This window comes from Plasmodium vivax, chromosome 10, assembly GCF_000002415.2.
Source record: "Plasmodium vivax chromosome 10, whole genome shotgun sequence".
NCBI lineage: Eukaryota > Apicomplexa > Aconoidasida > Haemosporida > Plasmodiidae > Plasmodium > Plasmodium vivax.
The window spans coordinates 1,218,370-1,234,587 of record NC_009915.1 but is presented as its reverse complement, the minus strand read 5'-3'; the positions used below and the strand labels follow the sequence as shown (position 1 = coordinate 1,234,587).

Sequence of the window (16,218 nt, the reverse complement as noted above, 5' to 3'; positions counted from 1 at the left end):
CCGATTTTTTATTTTCTCCGCACATGCGTATGTTTATACATACATCTGCTTATTTGTTTAATTTTTTTTTTTTTTTTCACGTAAACAAATTACAAACATATATTTGTATTTTTTCCCTTCCCTTCCGCAAACGGTGTGAAGAACATGTCACCCCTAACGAGGAGCAATAGCAACTTCTCGTAAGCTACAAAATTAAAAAAGCGAAAAAGTGAAAAAGTAAAAAAATACATACGTATGTGTACGGATGGGCTGCGTCCCGCTAGACATATTCTGCGCATGCAATTTTCTCTTCATTCCCGCTGCTGTTAAAGGAAAATAATTCGCCAATTTAAGTCACCTTTCGGTTAACATGATTAAAAAAATTGTTGCAAAATGGGATGACAATCGTTTTCTTTTTTTTTTTTAAAAGCTGTGAATTTCTACTTGCACACAATAGCCCACATTAGTGTGTATTTCCAATGGGGAAATAATTTGAGCGCGTAGAAAATTAAGGAAATCGCTGGCCTTCCAAAAAAGTGTACACTGCCACTGCACGTATGCCAAAAAGTGATTAACAAATTATCTTTCATTGGTGAATGAACATTTGGAGACAACTAAAAAGTTTTTCTTTTTTCCTTTTATAGACTTTTTCTGCACATTATCCGACGTTTAACCATTTTCACATGCATATTTTTAATTTTAAGATAAGATAGGAGAATATTCTTTTTTATTTTTTATTTTTTTCTTTTTCTCTTCATTGCCATACCGGACAATTCGCAACTCACCCAATAAATTAAATTAACGCTTTAATTTTTTTTAATAATTTTTTTACACTCTAAAACGCCGCAATTTTTTTAGCATACGTATCAAAAATGAAGCATTTAAGTGGCATCCCCCTTTTGGTACTCTTCTTAAACTTATATGTTATACAAAATAATGTGGTCAGCAACGAAATTGTTAATTTGAAAAATCCCAACTTGAGGAACGGATGGGCAGGAAAAGACGTAACCCTTATGGATGAACAAAGCGGTCTAGACGCAAAAGACGGTGATGAAGTGAACGCAAATGAAGACCAAAGCGAATTGCTACACAAATCGGATGAAGGCTCACTCCAGACGCAGGGGCAAAATAACGAAGTGGTGGAGGAATCAGCTGATGTAAAAAAAGCAAAAAAAGCAAAAGCTGATGCAGAACAGGCGGAAGCAGAAGCTCAAAAAGCTAAACAAAAAATATTAGATGCGGAAAAAGAAACAGAAAAGGCAAAAAAGGAAATAAAAGATGCCATAAATAAGGTGAAAGAATACGCATCAAGCAAAGAATCCCAAGTGAAGAAGAAGGTAGAAGAAGCAAAATCTGCAGCAGATGAAGCAACTAAGGGAAGCACAAAAGAAAACACAGAACAAAAGGCAAAAGCAGCTGAAGCAGCACTTGGTGAAGCACAAAATGCAAAAGTACAAATGGAAAAAGCAGCTGCAATAGTAGATGAAGTGGTAAAGGCAATGGAGGCAGAAAAAGAAGCCCAGAAAGCGAAAGAAGAAGCCCAAAAAGCTAACGAAGAAGCTCAAAATGCGAAAAACAAGTTTGTAATGATAAAGCCCAAACAAGCAGGTGCAGGTAGCCCAGAATCTAAAGCAGAACAAGAAGCGAAAATAGCAAATGATAAGACAACAGAAGCAGAACAAAAAGCGGAGCAAGCATCAGCCAAAGCAACAGATGCAGCACAAAAAGCCACAGAAGCAGCACAAAAAGCAATAGAAGTAGCAAAAAAAGCAACACAAGAAAAAACAGGCGAGGAAAAAGAAATAGAACAAGAAAATGTAACTAAAATAAAAGAAATAGCATCTAATGCTGTGAAAGACGCAAAGGACGCCAAGAAGGCAAAGAGAGAAGCGCAAATAAAGGCAGAAATAGTAAAATTAGAATTAGCAAAAGAAGAAGCAAAAAAAGCAGTAGAGAGTGCTAAGAAAGCGAAAGACGAAGCAGCAGCTGCAGCAAAAACTTCAAAATCAGCAAAACTGGCTGCTACGAGAGCGGCCAAAAAAGCAGAAGAAGCAGAAACAAAAGCGAACTTATTGGAAAATAAAAACAAGCAAGGTCCAATCTCATTAGCAGCAACCGCGGAAGCCGCGGAAAAAGAGGCATCCACGGCAGTAGCAGCAGTAGCAACAGCAGAAGCAGCTGAAAAAGCAAAAACTGAAGAGGTAGAAAAAAAAGAAGCAGAGGCAGAAGAAAAAATAAAGACCCTAATACAAAAGGTAGCAAAAGCAATAAAAGCTGCAAATCAAGCCAAGAAGGCACAAATAGAGGCAGAAATAGCCGTCGAAGTAGCCAAAATAGAAGAACATTCTGAAGTGGCTCAGAAGGAAGTAGAAGAGGCGGAAAAGGCAAACGCGAAGGCAAAACAAGCAGCCTCAGAAGCGCAAGAAGCAAAGACACAAACGGAAAAGGCAGCAAAAGCGGCTGAAATGGTAAAGGCAAAAGACTTAGCAAAAACAGAAGTAGAAATAGCAACAAAGGCAGAAAAGGAAGTAGCTGATGCAAAAATGGAAGCAGACGAAGAATCATCTGAGGCCGTAGAAAAGGCACATGCAATAAAAATGCAGTTAGAAGTAGCTATAAATGCAGAAAAAAAGGCAGCCAAGGAAGTAGACATCACAAAATTAGAGGATGCAAAAAAGGAAGCACAAGATGCAACCAAAAATGCTAAAGAACTGTTATCAATTGTACAACAAGCATCGATGCTGGCAATTGCAAAATCACAAGATGCTCTGAACTCATTGGAAAAGGTGAAAAAGGCAGCTGAGGTAGCAAAGGCGAAGTTGGCAAAAGCAGAAGCGAAAAATCAAGCGGAAGAAGCTAAGGCTATAGCAGCTAAAGCAGACGAATTATCGAAAGCGACAAAAGCATCAACAGCAGAGAAAACCAAAGCAGAAGCTGCAGCGAAAGAGGCAGCAGCGCAAGCGACTAAGGCAGCAGACGAAGCGGGAAAAGCTGCGACTGCAGCGGATAACACAAAAAAGGCAGCAACATCAGCTGAGGCAAAGGTAGAGGCAAACAAAGCTGTCGCCGCCGCGAAGGAAGCGATAATTGCAAAAATTAAAGCAGCACACGAATTTTTAAAAACAAAGAACCAGGATATACTAGAACCAGTGGAAATGTTTTCTGGGGGAACGGAAAATGTAACCGACAGGGAGGAACAAGTAAAGGAAGAAGTAGAAGAACAGGGGGATGGGAATAACGAGCAAGCTGAAGAAGCAGAAGAGGTGGATGAATCCGAATCGGCGTTACCCAATGGTTCTGATGGGCTAGAGGATGACGTAGATTTTGATGTGGACGACGGTGAAGAAGAGGAAGAAAACGTAGCAACTAATAAACAAAAAGGTGGAAAATATGAAAAGGGAAAAGTTACAGATGCTGTGGATGATACTAACGCAGACAAGCAGTTTGGAGATGAATTCGACGCGTACAACGACATTAAGAAGGTAACAGAAGCGCTCGTAAAAACGATGACGTCCTTAGTTTCAGAAGATCCCTCCGTTGGAGACACCATAAATGAATTCCTCTCAGATATGAATCAGCTATTTCTGAGCTGGTAAAAGGAGTTGGCATTTTATTTTTCCCATCTCGGGGGAAATAGCATTAGCCCAGGAAGGACCTTCTAAGATACTACAAACTGGTGCGACACCACTTCAACAGTGCTTCATTTGAAGAAGAGATAAGATCCAGAAAAAAAAACTTATGACCTGATTATGCTCCCCTTTTTGGAAATATTACAGCATGAACAAAGGGGGAAAAAGAATTCCCCTCAAACATGCAGACACACACATACATTGCAAAACCTGGGGAACAACAAACAAAAGCGTAAATGAAAAGTCACGCTGATTGCCTAGCGCGCCATTTTGAGTATGTTCATATTTTATTAAAATGTTTAGGAGAGAGTTCGAAATAGGCCCTTTCAAAAAGAACTTTAAAAACATTTTTTCGTTAGTGCCATCTGGCGAATGGACCCTTTGGGGGGATATAAATCCCCCTGAAAAAGCTGTGCCAGTTGGTCAACCGTATGTCACTGTTTGTAGGTGCATTTTAAAATTAGACACACGCCTGCTAATTGTGGAAATAAAATCGCACCTTTTTTAACTTATCTGTGTAATGTGACATATTGGTTTTTTTTATTTTATTATTTTTTTTTTTTTTGAGAAAATTTATTTTACTTGTAATTTTTGCGCCCTCATTTACACACCTGAATAGTAACGCCGCGGCGAACGCAACTTGGTATTAATTTTCGTTCAATATGCTAAATAATTTGCGCAAAGGTTTTAAGCTGGACAATCCAGCCTACTGTTCGCATCTAATGCGTATGCCGCTATACCGCTATACCGTTTTTCATTTTCAAATTTGCTCAGTAAAGGAGAACGCGTCTCCTTCCACATGCGCAACAATATCACAATGAACGAAGTGAAACAGAAATATGGAAATTATTTCCCCCTTTAAGAAAAATGGGGTACTTTTTTGCACCCCCAATGCCTATTTTGTTAAAAAAAAAAAAGGAAAAACAAATCGAATATGTTCCATCGTACTTTGCACAGCATTTGGTAAGGAAAAAAAAAAAAAAAAAAAATTAAACACCCGTAAAGCAAAAACAATTTCACACACAACTCGTATTCTCTGTCCTCCTCAAAAGATTGATGTGCATTTTTTTAGCAGATTAGTTCTGCGCAGTTATCCTCCCTTTTCCTCCTCTCTACAGTTTTGGCACGGGGACATTTCGCTAACTGAAAGGTAGTGTATATCATATTAATTATATTTTTTTTCCCCTCCATTTTCGCTTTTTAATTTGAAGTGTACCCAAACTGTCGCGAAAAAAAAAGGAAACGTAAAAGGAGCATACGGTTAAAATTGTTTTTAAAACTGCCCAATTATTTACACCCCTTTTGGTCATCTTTAAAATGTTACAATTTTTCCTTCGCAAAAAATGAAGTCCAATTTGAAAAGTACCCTTTACATCATTTTTTTATATTGGTATGTGCACATCAAAGATGAGCAAAAGTGGGTGACTGTAAATGCTGAAACGCCCAACTTGAGAAACGGATGGTCAATAAAAAATGGCGACATACACAATGGGGAAAATAATTTAAATCGAAAATATGCTGATTATCTGAATGATACAGTTGAGGGGAATTCCAAAATGGATGCAATAGAGGAAGGACTATCGGGACAATCTGAAGATGCAATAGTTAAGGCACAACAAGAAGATGGAGAAGTTGAGGGACAACAAGATGAAGCTGCTTTGCAATCAGAAGATGAAAAAGAGGCAGAAAACGCAGCAGAAGAAGCACAAAAGTTTGCAACACAAGCCCAAGGAGCAGCAGAACAGGCAGCACAAGCAGCTCAAGCTGCTCAAGATGAAGCAAAGAAAATAACAGAAAACACAGAAAAAATAGAAGAAGCCGTGAAACAAGCTACAGATGCAAAAGAGGAAGCAGAGAATGAATCTCGTGAAGCGAACAATGCAAAAGAAGAAGCAGATGCAGCTGCAAGAAAAGCAAAAGAGAATAAAGAAGACGCAGTAAATCAAAAAAAAATAGCACAAGCAGCTCTGGAAAGAGCCAAAACAGCAGCAACTAAGGCTCAAACAGCAAAGGGAAAAGCGGAGAAAGCATTAGAAACAACAAAGGCAGAAGTTGCAAAAGAATTAGCAGCAAAAGAGGCACGAGAAGCAGAAAAAACACGAGCAGTAGAAGAAGCACAACAGATTGCAAAACAAGCCGAAGAACAATTAAAAACAGCAACAAAAGCCACACAAGAAGCAGCACAAGCAGCTCAAGCTGCTCAAGATGAAGCAAAGAAAATAACAGAAAACACAGAAAAAATAGAAGAAGCCGTGAAACAAGCTACAGATGCAAAAGAGGAAGCAGAGAATGAATCTCGTGAAGCGAACAATGCAAAAGAAGAAGCAGATGCAGCTGCAAGAAAAGCAAAAGAGAATAAAGAAGACGCAGTAAATCAAAAAAAAATAGCACAATCAGCTCTGGATAAAGCAACAAATGCAGCTACAAATGCTCAAAAAGCAAAGGAAAAAGCGGAGATAGCATTGGAACGAACAAAAGCAGAAGTATCAAAAGAATTAGCAAAAAAAGAGGTACTGGAAGCAGAAGCAGCACAAAAGGAAGCAAAAGATATAAGCGATAAAATGACGATTGCAAACAAACCTGTAAACAAGGCAAACTTAGCAAGTAAGCGAGCAGAAGAAGCATTAGAAAAAGCAAAAAAACACGTTGCTACAGCAGAAAGCGCAACCGAAGAAGCAAAAGGGGCAAACGCAGTAGAAAAAGCAAAAGAAGCATCCACAAAGGCCAAGGAAGCGGAAAAAAATGCGAAGAATGAAAGAATAAAAGCACAACTAGCAGCCGAAGTAGCAAAAGCAGAAGCAGTAAAAGATGAAGCAGAAAAAGAATCGAAAGCAGCAATGGATGCACGTCGACAAGCAGAAGCTGTAAAAACGGCAAATGGTGCCGAAAATGCAAAGAAAAAGGCTGAAATAGAAGCAGGAAAGGCAAAAGGACACCTAAAAAAAGCAGAAGAATTAGCAAAGGAAGTAAGTTCAGCAGAGTACGAAGTAACAGAGGATTCAGTAACTAAGGCAAAAAAGAAAGTTTCAGAAGCACAAGAAGAGGCGAAAGCAGCAAAAAGTGCAAAAGAACTAGCGGTAAAGGCAGCAGAAGTAGCAACGCATATATTAAATGCAGAAAATGCAAAGAAAGAAGCACAACAAGCAAAACAAGCTGCACTACAGGCAAAAACAGATGCTAAAAAATACGCAGATCAATCTAATGCTGAAAAAGCAAAAGAAGCAGCAACTAAAGCAGAAGCGGCAGCGACTATAGCAACCGATAAAGCTAAGGAAGCGGAAAATGAAGCCGAAGCTGCAGTAGCAGAAGCAAAAGTAGATCCAGAACAAATACCCAAAAAAGAAGAAGAGGTAAAGAAAAAGGCAACCCAAGCAGCAGTATTTTCAGAAGATGCTAAGAAAGCAAAAAATGAAGCATTAATAGAAGCAGAAGTAGCAAAGGCAGAAGCAGCAAAAGAGGAAGCTAAGAAGGCGCATATCGCAGCCGGTAAAGCAAAAGAAGAAGCAGAAAAGGCTGCGCAAACGGCACAATTAAGTGAAGTAACTGATGCAAAAAGCAAAGCAGAAAGTATGACCACTCTAGCAAAGGAAAAAGCAGATACAGCGGAAAAAGAAGCAAACGAAACAAATGAAAGTGCAAAAAGTATACAAAATGAAGCAAAAACAGAAAAACCAGAAGATATAACCAAAAAAATAGAGGATCTTAAAGGAAAAGCAGAAAAGGTCTCAAATTCAGCAAAGGAAGCCAAGAAGGCTCAAACAAAAGCAGAGCTTGCAGCGGCTGTAGCCAAAGCAGCGGTGGCAAAGGACGAGGCGAAAAAAGCGCAAGACGCGGCTGATGATGCAAAAAATAAAGCGGACGAAGCAGCAAAATCGGTGGAATCAAAAGCAAAAGGTGAAGCAGCAAGCGCAGCGGCGAAAGCAAAGGAAAATGCCACGGTAGCAGCAAGTGCTGCAAATGAAGTGTCATCAAAAACGAAAGAGGCAGAAGAAGAGATAGAAAAAAATTGGGGTGACGAAAAGAAAAAGGAAGAAATAACCTCTAAAGTGAACCATGTGAAGCAAGAGACATCAAAATCAATTAACGCAGCAGAAGGCGCGAAGAGGGCAAAAGAAGTAGCAGAATTAGCATTAAAGGTTGTAAGTGCAGAAGTGGAAAATGATAAAGCAAAAAAGGCAGTCACAACAGCGGAAGCAGCAAAAGATGAGGCAAAAAAGGCAGTCGAATCAGCGGAGAAATCAAAAGGGGAAGCAGAATCAGCGGTGGAAGACGCGGAAACGGCGAAGGAAGAAGAAAAGGAAGTAGAAAAAAAAGCACAAGAGGCATCGGAAAACGCAAATGAAGCACAAGCACAATTAAAAATAGCAGAAGAGGAATTAAAGAAAGCGAAAGAAGCAGACAATGAGGAAAAACTCCAAAGCGCAAAAACGAAAGCCCTTGAAGCGGTAGATGAAGCAGTTAAGAAAGGACAGGCAGCGGAAGCTGCAGCTAACGAGGCAAAAAATAAAGCAGCGAAAGCGACACAATCTGCGGAAAAGGCACAAAAAGCAGCAGCAGAATCAGCCTTAAAGAAAAAACTTAATGTTCTAGAAATTGTGAAAAAATACTCCAAAGAAAGCTACAATACAGTCGACAGTGACGAACATGTGCTAAACGAGGTTGAGGAACAGGCAAGTGAAGAGAAGGAGGAAGAGGAGGAGGAAGAAGAAGCAGAGCATTCAGTATCGAATGAAGTAGAAATAGAGGATGATGAAGAGGAAGAAGAGGAGGAGGAAGAAGAAGGAGAGGAAACAAACACAGAAGGAGAAAAAAGCGAAGATAACTCTCCCCATAGTGACACTGAGCCTCAAGAACAAAATCAAAGTGTGAAACCCCCGGAACAGAGTGAAAAAACATTAAATGACAGCAACACCCAAGCGCTCCTCTCAGACAACTATAAAAATGTTGCGAACTTTAAAAAAATGGCTGACGATTTGACCAAAAATATAATTAGCACAATCGACGGGGACACCGGGGTCATAGACACGCTGAAGGATTTCGCTGAAGACCTGAATCAGTTCATTTTTAGCATGTAAAGAGTTGCAAGTGGGATGTTTCCCGTTTGTGGGCAATACCATCAGTTATGTGCCCCTTTACCGCGTTCAAAGCTGACTCGAAGATGGCTACTATTATTGTGAGGCAAATCATGGGGGATACCCCTTGAGAGGAAGGACAATAAAAAGGGAGACCCCTTAAAGAGCCACTGATGCGAGTGCACTTGGAAGACGCAACAGGAGGGGAGTCCTCTCCAAAATTGGCGCCCCTAAGAAGAGCGTAACGAAACCGCAAAAAAGACATCCTTTAGTGTGGCGAGTGAAAGGACAAATTTCATTCACCGGAGGAACGCACCAAATGGCATCTGCAGCTGCGCATATGTACTTTTGGGTACATAAACGTGGTTGTCTTATCGCGTTTTAACGGGTTATTATAATGGCACCTTTTTTCGTTTAGTCTGCAAAAAGGAAGCGTCGGGGGAACTTCATGCTTGCGGTTCTGCCCAAAGCTACGCGGCGCAATACCACCCCTCGCATTTTTTAAAATTTTATTTAAATTTTTTTTTTTCAGTGGTTCTTTATTTTTTATACTTTTTTATTTTTTCTCCCCCGAACCGTTTAAGCAAAACTGGGTAGTTACCAAACGAGGGGCAATTCGCCCTACAAGTGGGCCAAAAAAATTCAGGCAAAATCTTCCCGTAGGTTGCGCAGCCGCTAGGGGAATCTGACGTGTGCGGCTCACCCCACTTTTGTTCATCATTTAGGTAAAAATATCTTCATATAAAATAAGTGACACGATATTTTATTGAACAAATTAAATAGCGAAAAAAAAAAAAAAAAAAAAAAAAAAATCACAAAAAATCACAAAAATTATTTCCTTTCAGAGGAGAGTACTACGTACATCTTTTTTCTTCCCCCCTTGCACACATACCACGCCTTCGCTGTACACATACGTAGAGGGGGCAAAACGAACGCGTAAAAAATGCCTATTTAACACGCACAGTATTATTCGAAAAAAAGTACATAAAATGGGGGTACTGACAGAAAAATTAATTTTACCCAAGGGGTACATTTTTCACGCGCGCGGGGGCGCCACAAATAACCATTAAAAGTGTTGCTCGCACGTTGGATGGTACATACTATATTATGTACGCGTTATGTATATAGGTATATAAGTATATACATATATGTATATTTTTTTGTATATATATATATATATATATATATATATATATATCTTTTTTTGTATATTTTTTTTTTTTTTTTTTTGCGTCGCTTCTCAGCCAAAGGTGCCGCGCCAGTGACCCTACACCGTTCACAACAACTGCGTTGCCATCTCAACCTGTTCGTTCTGCCCCTCCGATTAAAAGCTGCAATGTTTAATTTGCGCTTGCAACTTACAATTTTTAAGTGCATTTTTAAAGTGCATTTTTTAAGCTGCATTTTTAAGCTGCATTTTTAAGCTGCATTTTTCAAGCTGCATTTTTAGCTGCATTTTCAAGTTGCGGGTTAAGCTTACAGCGCAAAGCGACGACCAGAAGTCGCCACCTAAAGTCGCCACTCAAAGTCGCCACTCAAAGTCGCCACTCAAAGTCGCCACTCAAAGTCGCCACTCAAAGCCACCACTCAACGTCGCAGTTAACAATTAGCCTTTCCTTATTTGTACATTACATTTCATAGTAACAACTGGCAGCTTTCCCATTTTGCTCTTTCCTCTCTCAGCGCAGCAGCTGTTTCGTTTCAGTCTAGTTTGCTCTGTTATATAAACATAGAAAAGATAAACGAAACAGAAAAAAAAAGAGAGTTTCCTCTTGAACCCAAAACACGTCCTGTGAAATAGCATCCGAAGGGCTTACCTCCCCTGTTGTGTTTTACCCACATCAAAATAGGTCACTCTCCTTTTTTTTAAAAAAATTATACACATATAGATATATATATAGATATATAGGTATACCATAATGAAGCGCATTTGGAGTTTTTCCCTCTTTATCCTTTTCCTGAATGTTTACCTGCTCCAGTATAGCATTGTAAAGAATGAAATAACCAAACGCAGAAAGCCTAAAATTAGGAACGAGTCTCCACCCGATGGCAACTCCCCGGGCGGTGGCAAAAATAATGCTGCTGGGAACAACGGCGGGGGTGACAACAACGCAAAGAATAAAGCTGCAAATAAAGCAGCAAATAACGCAGCGAATAAAGCAGCAAATAACGCAGCAAATAACGCAGCAAATAACGCAGCAAATAACGCAGCAAATAACGCAGCAAATAACGCAGCGAATAACGCAGCAAATAACGCAGCAAATAACGCAGCGAATAACGCAGCGAATAACGCAAATGAGCAAAATGGGAATAAAAAAAAAAAAGGAAAGCCGAAGAAGGAAGAAGCAGACCTGCCCGTGCAAGCACAAAACGAAAACGACAGAAATAAGATAGAAGATATAGCTGATGAAGCAGAGCTATTCGCGGAAGAGGCAAAAATGTTAGCGGACTTGGCATCCAAAAGGTCTAAAGAGGTAGAACAAATTTTAAGCAGCATTCCAGAAAATAAGTTCGGGTCAGAGCCAAAGGAGGATGCCATTTTCGCAGCAAAAGACGCAGTAAGAGCAAGCGAAGATGCTATGAAGGCCGCCCAGAAAGCCAGAGCGGCCGAAACGGTAACACAGGCAAACGAAGAAAAGGATAAAGCGAAAACGGCCAAGGAATTAGCAGAACGTTCGGCTCAAATAGTAAAAAAAAACGCAGTAGAAGCACTGAAGGAATTCGGAAAGATTGCCGAAGCAGCCGAGATGGAAGCAATAAAAATCCCAATTCCGGAAAACTTGAAGCCGAAAAAGAAAGTGAAACAACCACGAGCGGCAGCGCAGAAAGTAGAACCCACACAAGCGACAGCGCATAAAGTAGTACCTCCACCAGCTGAACCTCCCAGAGCGCCATCGCCACCACCACCACCAGCAAAACCTGAAGCAGCACCTCCCGCAAAAGAAGTGGCTCCGGCTGTGACAACCCCGGAAGCGCCCAAGGAGGAAGCACCAAAGGCAGACGCAGCTCCGGCCGCCCCCCAACCCGCAGCGGAAAGCAAAGTCGCGAAAGAACCAACCGACCAATCCGCGGAAAACCAGTCAGATTCGCTCTACAAAGAAACAAACATAAAGGAAGGAACTGAAGAGGCGGGAACGGGCCAAGAACAAAAACAAGAGCCTGAATTGCAGAATCTTCTAGAGCAACAAATGAATATATTTTACATTTTGGTGCAATTTTTTAAAAGTAAAATTAAGGCGCTTATCAAATTTTTGCTAATTCTGGTAAGTTAGCTGACGCGTTGGTGAATGTGAAAAGATGAACGTACATGGTGAGGTGCCCTGTCCTCCAAAATGAAGAAATGAGGAGAAAAAAAAAAAAAAAAAAAGTTGACATCCTTTTATAGTGCCAATTAGTAGTTGTTTATATACCCATTTTAAGATAAAAAAAAAAAATGTTAAACATAATTGCGCTGATTTTTATTTGCCCCCAAATGTGGCCCTTCAGTGTAGGCCTAGCAAAATGCCATGATGAAAATCACCCCCCTAATGTGCATGATTGCATCTTCCGTTCTACTCATCTTAGTAGAGACAACAACTGACGAGACAACCCCGTCTCCTTAGAATATACTTATGTGTATTCCCCCCCAAAATGGAATGAATTAATCTCGAAATTGTGTAACCTCACATTTATGCTCACCGCATGGGATAGATAGCCTCCAGCTCGTCACCCCCAAGACGGTGTCACTCTCTCGTTAGCTATTTCCAATCACCAGTGGTGAGTTACCTTAAGCGCGCAGAGAGGAACTTTTGTCTGTGCAAAAATCGTTTAGGAGAAAAAAAACTCTGTTAGGCGAATTCGCTGCCGTGCTCGGCAAATGCGCGTAGTGGATGCTGCTTCATCCCTTTTTGATGCCTGTTGCCTGATACCAGTTTAACCACGCGTGCATAATTTTGCATGCCCATAATTTAAAAAGGAAAAATAGAAATAAAGGATACCACGATTTTATCTGCGCGTAATGACACACGGAGGTGCGTCCCCTTTTAGCATTTTAAAAAAAAAAAAATTCCTTCTCAAATGGTGCTAACAAAATGGAGCGCATTTGCTGAATGTACACTGATTTGTGGCCCATCGGTGGACTGCCTCCAGAAATTACTCCAAGTTGAGGCATTCTAGAGGTATGCATCATTTTATTATATTATATTATATCATATTTTATTTTTTATTTTTTTATGCCAATTGGGAAGTCGCACAGAGGTGGGCACCCCATCACTTTTCGCAATACGGGGCATCAAAAATGTGCACACAAATATGCAGACATTTTTTAAGTGCCTTCCAGGGCAATTCGCGCGGTGAGATTTGTTGCCGTCCACGGATGTGCGCACTGGGGTGGCCTCACCCACTTGCGTTGCCATGCACATGTGCGTAGATCATTTCTATTTCAATTTTTCACTCACTGAAAATGGCCGCGTTTGTCTTGTCCATTTTTTGCATGCATACACACGCATACAAACGAACACATATGTACACATTTTTGCACAAAGGATTATCTATTTTTTTTTTCCAATTCTTATGACCTCCTTACAAAAGGGTGAAGAAAATTTACTCGAAAGGGAGTTAACCGCCGAAACGTTGTTCGCCCTGCATTCAATTTCGTTTGTCCACCCGCTTAGCCGCACCCATCCACGCGCAGCGGTTGGCAGTTAACAGTTAGCAATTAGCCATTAGCAATTAGCCATTAGCAATTAGCCATTAGCAATTAGCCATTAGTAATTAGCCATTAGCTATTCGCACCGAACAGTCAACATTTAGCTGCCACCAGTTCAACGCCGTCAGCTCGCTCCAAACGCTCCCAAAAATGAAACACACCCGCAGCGTCACCCTTTACCTCTTTCTGCTGACCCTTTGCGCGTACTTAACTGGCGCCGAGGTTATAGGCGGTTCCCCCAACAATGAAGCCCCGAATTCCAGCAGACACCATTTAAGGAATGGATTCCCGGGAAAGAACGACTCCCTCCCGCATGAGGAGCCAAACAACTTGGAAGGAAAAAACGAGAGTAGCGACCAGTGTGATACCATTAACCTAGGTCAAGTGACCGAGAAGGAAAAAAAAACAATAGAACAGGCAAGCGTGCAAGCACAGGATGCGACAAAGCCTGAGGCAAATAATGCGGAACAGATACAAGCAGAATTGCAAAAAGTCAAAACGGCCAAAGATGAATCAGCAACCGCAGCTAAGGATGCAGAAACTGCTAAAAAGAACGCAGTGGACGCAGGAAAGGGATTGGACGCAGCGAAGGGAGCCATAAAAAAAGCAGAAGAAGCAGCAGCCGAAGCGAAAAAACAAGCCGGTATAGCAGAAAAGGCGGAAAAGGACGCTGAGGCAGCTGGAAAGAAAGATAAATTAGAGGATGTAAACAGTCAAGTACAAATTGCAGTAGAAGCGTCAACCAAAGCTAAGGATAAAAAAACCGAAGCGGAAATAGCCGTAGAGATAGTCAAAGCAGTAGTGGCAAAGGAGGAAGCGCAAAAGGCGTCAGATGAGGCCCAGAAGGCATGCGAGAAAGCCCAGAAGGCACACGCGAAAGCGCAAAAGGCTTCTGATACAACAAAAACGGTAGAAACGTTCAAAACAAACGCAGAAGCTGCGGCAAAAAATGCAAAGGAAAAGGCGGGAAATGCCAACAAAGCGGCAACGGAAGCAGAAAGTGCTAACGAATTAAGCGTAGCAAAACAAAAAGCGAAAGACGCAGAAGAGGCCGCTAAAGAAGCGAAAAAGGAACAGGTAAAAGCAGAAATAGCTGCCGAAGTGGCGAAGGCAAAAGTTGCAAAAGAAGAAGCAGATGCAGCACAAAAAAAAGCAGAGGCGGCAAAGAAAATCGTAGACAAAATAGCACAAGATACTAAAGTACCAGAGGCACAAAGGGAAGCAAAATTGGCCACTCAAACAGCTAGCAAGGCAACCGAAGCGGCGACAGAAGCAGGCAAGAAAGCGCAAGAAGCTGAAGAGTCATCAAAAGAAGCAGAAGAAAAAGCAGAAACGTCAGACGCGGTAAAAGGAAAAGCCGACGCTGCAGAAAAAGCCGCAGGAGAAGCAAAAAAAGCATCGATCGAAACGGAAATAGCAATTGAAGTAGCAAAGGCGGAAGTGCTGAACGCAGAAGTAAAAAAGACAGCCCAAGAAGCGGAAAAAGACGCGACGGAGGCTAAGGAGCAGGCAGAAAAGGCTAAGGCAGCAGCGGAAGAGGCAAAGACGCACGGAGAAAAAGCAGAAAAGGTAGGAGAGTCAACAAAAGCACATTCAGATGAAGCACAGCAAGAAAATAAAAACGCAAAGGACGCCTCGGAAGAAGCAGAAAACAGAGCGGTGGACGCATTGGAAGAAGCGTATGCAGTGGAAGCACATCTGGCAAGAACCAAAAATGCAGCAGAGTCAGCCAAAAGTGCAACAGATATGAGTGAATTAGAAAAGGCTAAAGAGGAAGCGATAGATGCAGCAAATATCGCCCATCAAAAGTGGTTAAAAGCAACCCAGGCAGCTACCATTGCAAAAGAAAAGAAGGAAGCTGCAAAAGTAGCCGCTGAGAAGGCACAAACTGCAGCAAACGTTGTAAAAGATAAGGCGGCCAAGGCTGAAGCGAAGAAGGCAGAAACAGAAGCGGTAAAGGCAGCGGTAGAAGCGAGAGCGGCGGCGGAGGAAGCGAAGCAAGAGGCAGCAAAAGTAGGGGCATCGAAAGAACCACAAGAAACTAAAAATAAAGCAAATGTGGAAGCAGAAGCAACAGGAAATGAAGCAAAAAAGGCAGAAGATGCCGCGGAGGAAGCTAAAGAAGCAGCCAAAAAAGCAAATGAAGCAACCGATGCAAATGTAGCAAGATCAGAGGCAGACAAAGCAATCGCCGCAGCGAAGAAGGCAAAGAAGGCGAGAGAAAAAGCAGCGTACGGGCTCCTGAAGACGAAGAACCAGTATGTACTAGAGCCACTAGACATATCGCCCGAGTCAGCCGATAATATTACAAGCAAGGAGGAACAAGTGAAGGAAGAAATGGAGGATCAGGGAGACGAGGATAGCAACGAAGCCGAGGTGGAAGAAGCATTACCGAATGGTTCAGGTGCGCAGGAGGAAGACGTAAACTTAGAGATGGATGACGAAGAAGAAGTGGAAGAAGTGGAGGAAAACGTAGCAACTAATCAACAAACGGGTGGCAAGCGCGAAAAGAGAAACACTAACGATACTGTGGATGACACTAACGCAGACAAGCAGTTTGGAGACGAATTCGACACTTACAATGACATTAAGAAGGTGACCGAAGCGCTCGTAAAATCGATGACGTCCTTAGTTTCAGACGACCCCTCGGTTGGGGACACCATAAATGAGTTCCTCTCCGATATGAATCACCTATTTTTGAGCTGGTAAAAGGAAGTGGCAGTTTTTTTGCCCGTCTCAAAAGAAATGGCATTAGTTCAGGAAGGACCTTCTAATATACGACAAATTGGGGCGATGCCATTCCCTCATTGCTTCATTTGAAGATGGGATGAGATAAGATGGAGAAAAACAG

General features: G+C 41.5%; 4 protein-coding genes across 4 annotated transcripts, besides 7 other annotated features; all 4 read left to right on the top strand.

Annotated features, from left to right (window-relative positions):
- Positions 1-281: 281 nt before the first annotated feature.
- Positions 282-304: a microsatellite.
- Positions 305-851: 547 nt separating this feature from the next.
- On the top strand, positions 852-3,575 carry PVX_097705 (merozoite surface protein 3 alpha (MSP3a), putative; the record flags this gene model as incomplete). Its single annotated transcript, XM_001613151.1, has 1 exon — positions 852-3,575. The coding sequence occupies one exon, from the start codon at positions 852-854 to the stop codon at positions 3,573-3,575; it is 2,724 nt and encodes a 907-aa protein (XP_001613201.1).
- Positions 2,632-2,687: a microsatellite.
- Positions 2,831-2,935: a microsatellite.
- Positions 3,034-3,113: a microsatellite.
- A 121-nt stretch (positions 3,576-3,696) lies between the features above and the next one.
- Positions 3,697-3,748: a microsatellite.
- Positions 3,749-4,951: 1,203 nt separating this feature from the next.
- On the top strand, positions 4,952-8,683 carry PVX_097710 (merozoite surface protein 3 (MSP3), putative; the record flags this gene model as incomplete). Its single annotated transcript, XM_001613152.1, has 1 exon — positions 4,952-8,683. The coding sequence occupies one exon, from the start codon at positions 4,952-4,954 to the stop codon at positions 8,681-8,683; it is 3,732 nt and encodes a 1,243-aa protein (XP_001613202.1).
- Positions 6,960-6,980: a microsatellite.
- Positions 7,512-7,535: a microsatellite.
- Positions 8,684-10,599: 1,916 nt separating the features above from the next.
- On the top strand, positions 10,600-11,952 carry PVX_097715 (merozoite surface protein 3 (MSP3), putative; the record flags this gene model as incomplete). Its single annotated transcript, XM_001613153.1, has 1 exon — positions 10,600-11,952. One exon carries the CDS (start codon positions 10,600-10,602, stop codon positions 11,950-11,952), a length of 1,353 nt encoding a protein of 450 aa, XP_001613203.1.
- Positions 11,953-12,742: 790 nt separating this feature from the next.
- Positions 12,743-16,076, top strand: PVX_097720 (merozoite surface protein 3 alpha (MSP3a); the record flags this gene model as incomplete). Its single annotated transcript, XM_001613154.1, is given in 2 exon segments — positions 12,743-13,428; positions 13,444-16,076. The coding sequence occupies 1 exon segment, from the start codon at positions 13,518-13,520 to the stop codon at positions 16,074-16,076; it is 2,559 nt and encodes an 852-aa protein (XP_001613204.1). The 5' UTR covers positions 12,743-13,428; positions 13,444-13,517.
- Between the last annotated feature and the right edge of the window lie 142 nt (positions 16,077-16,218).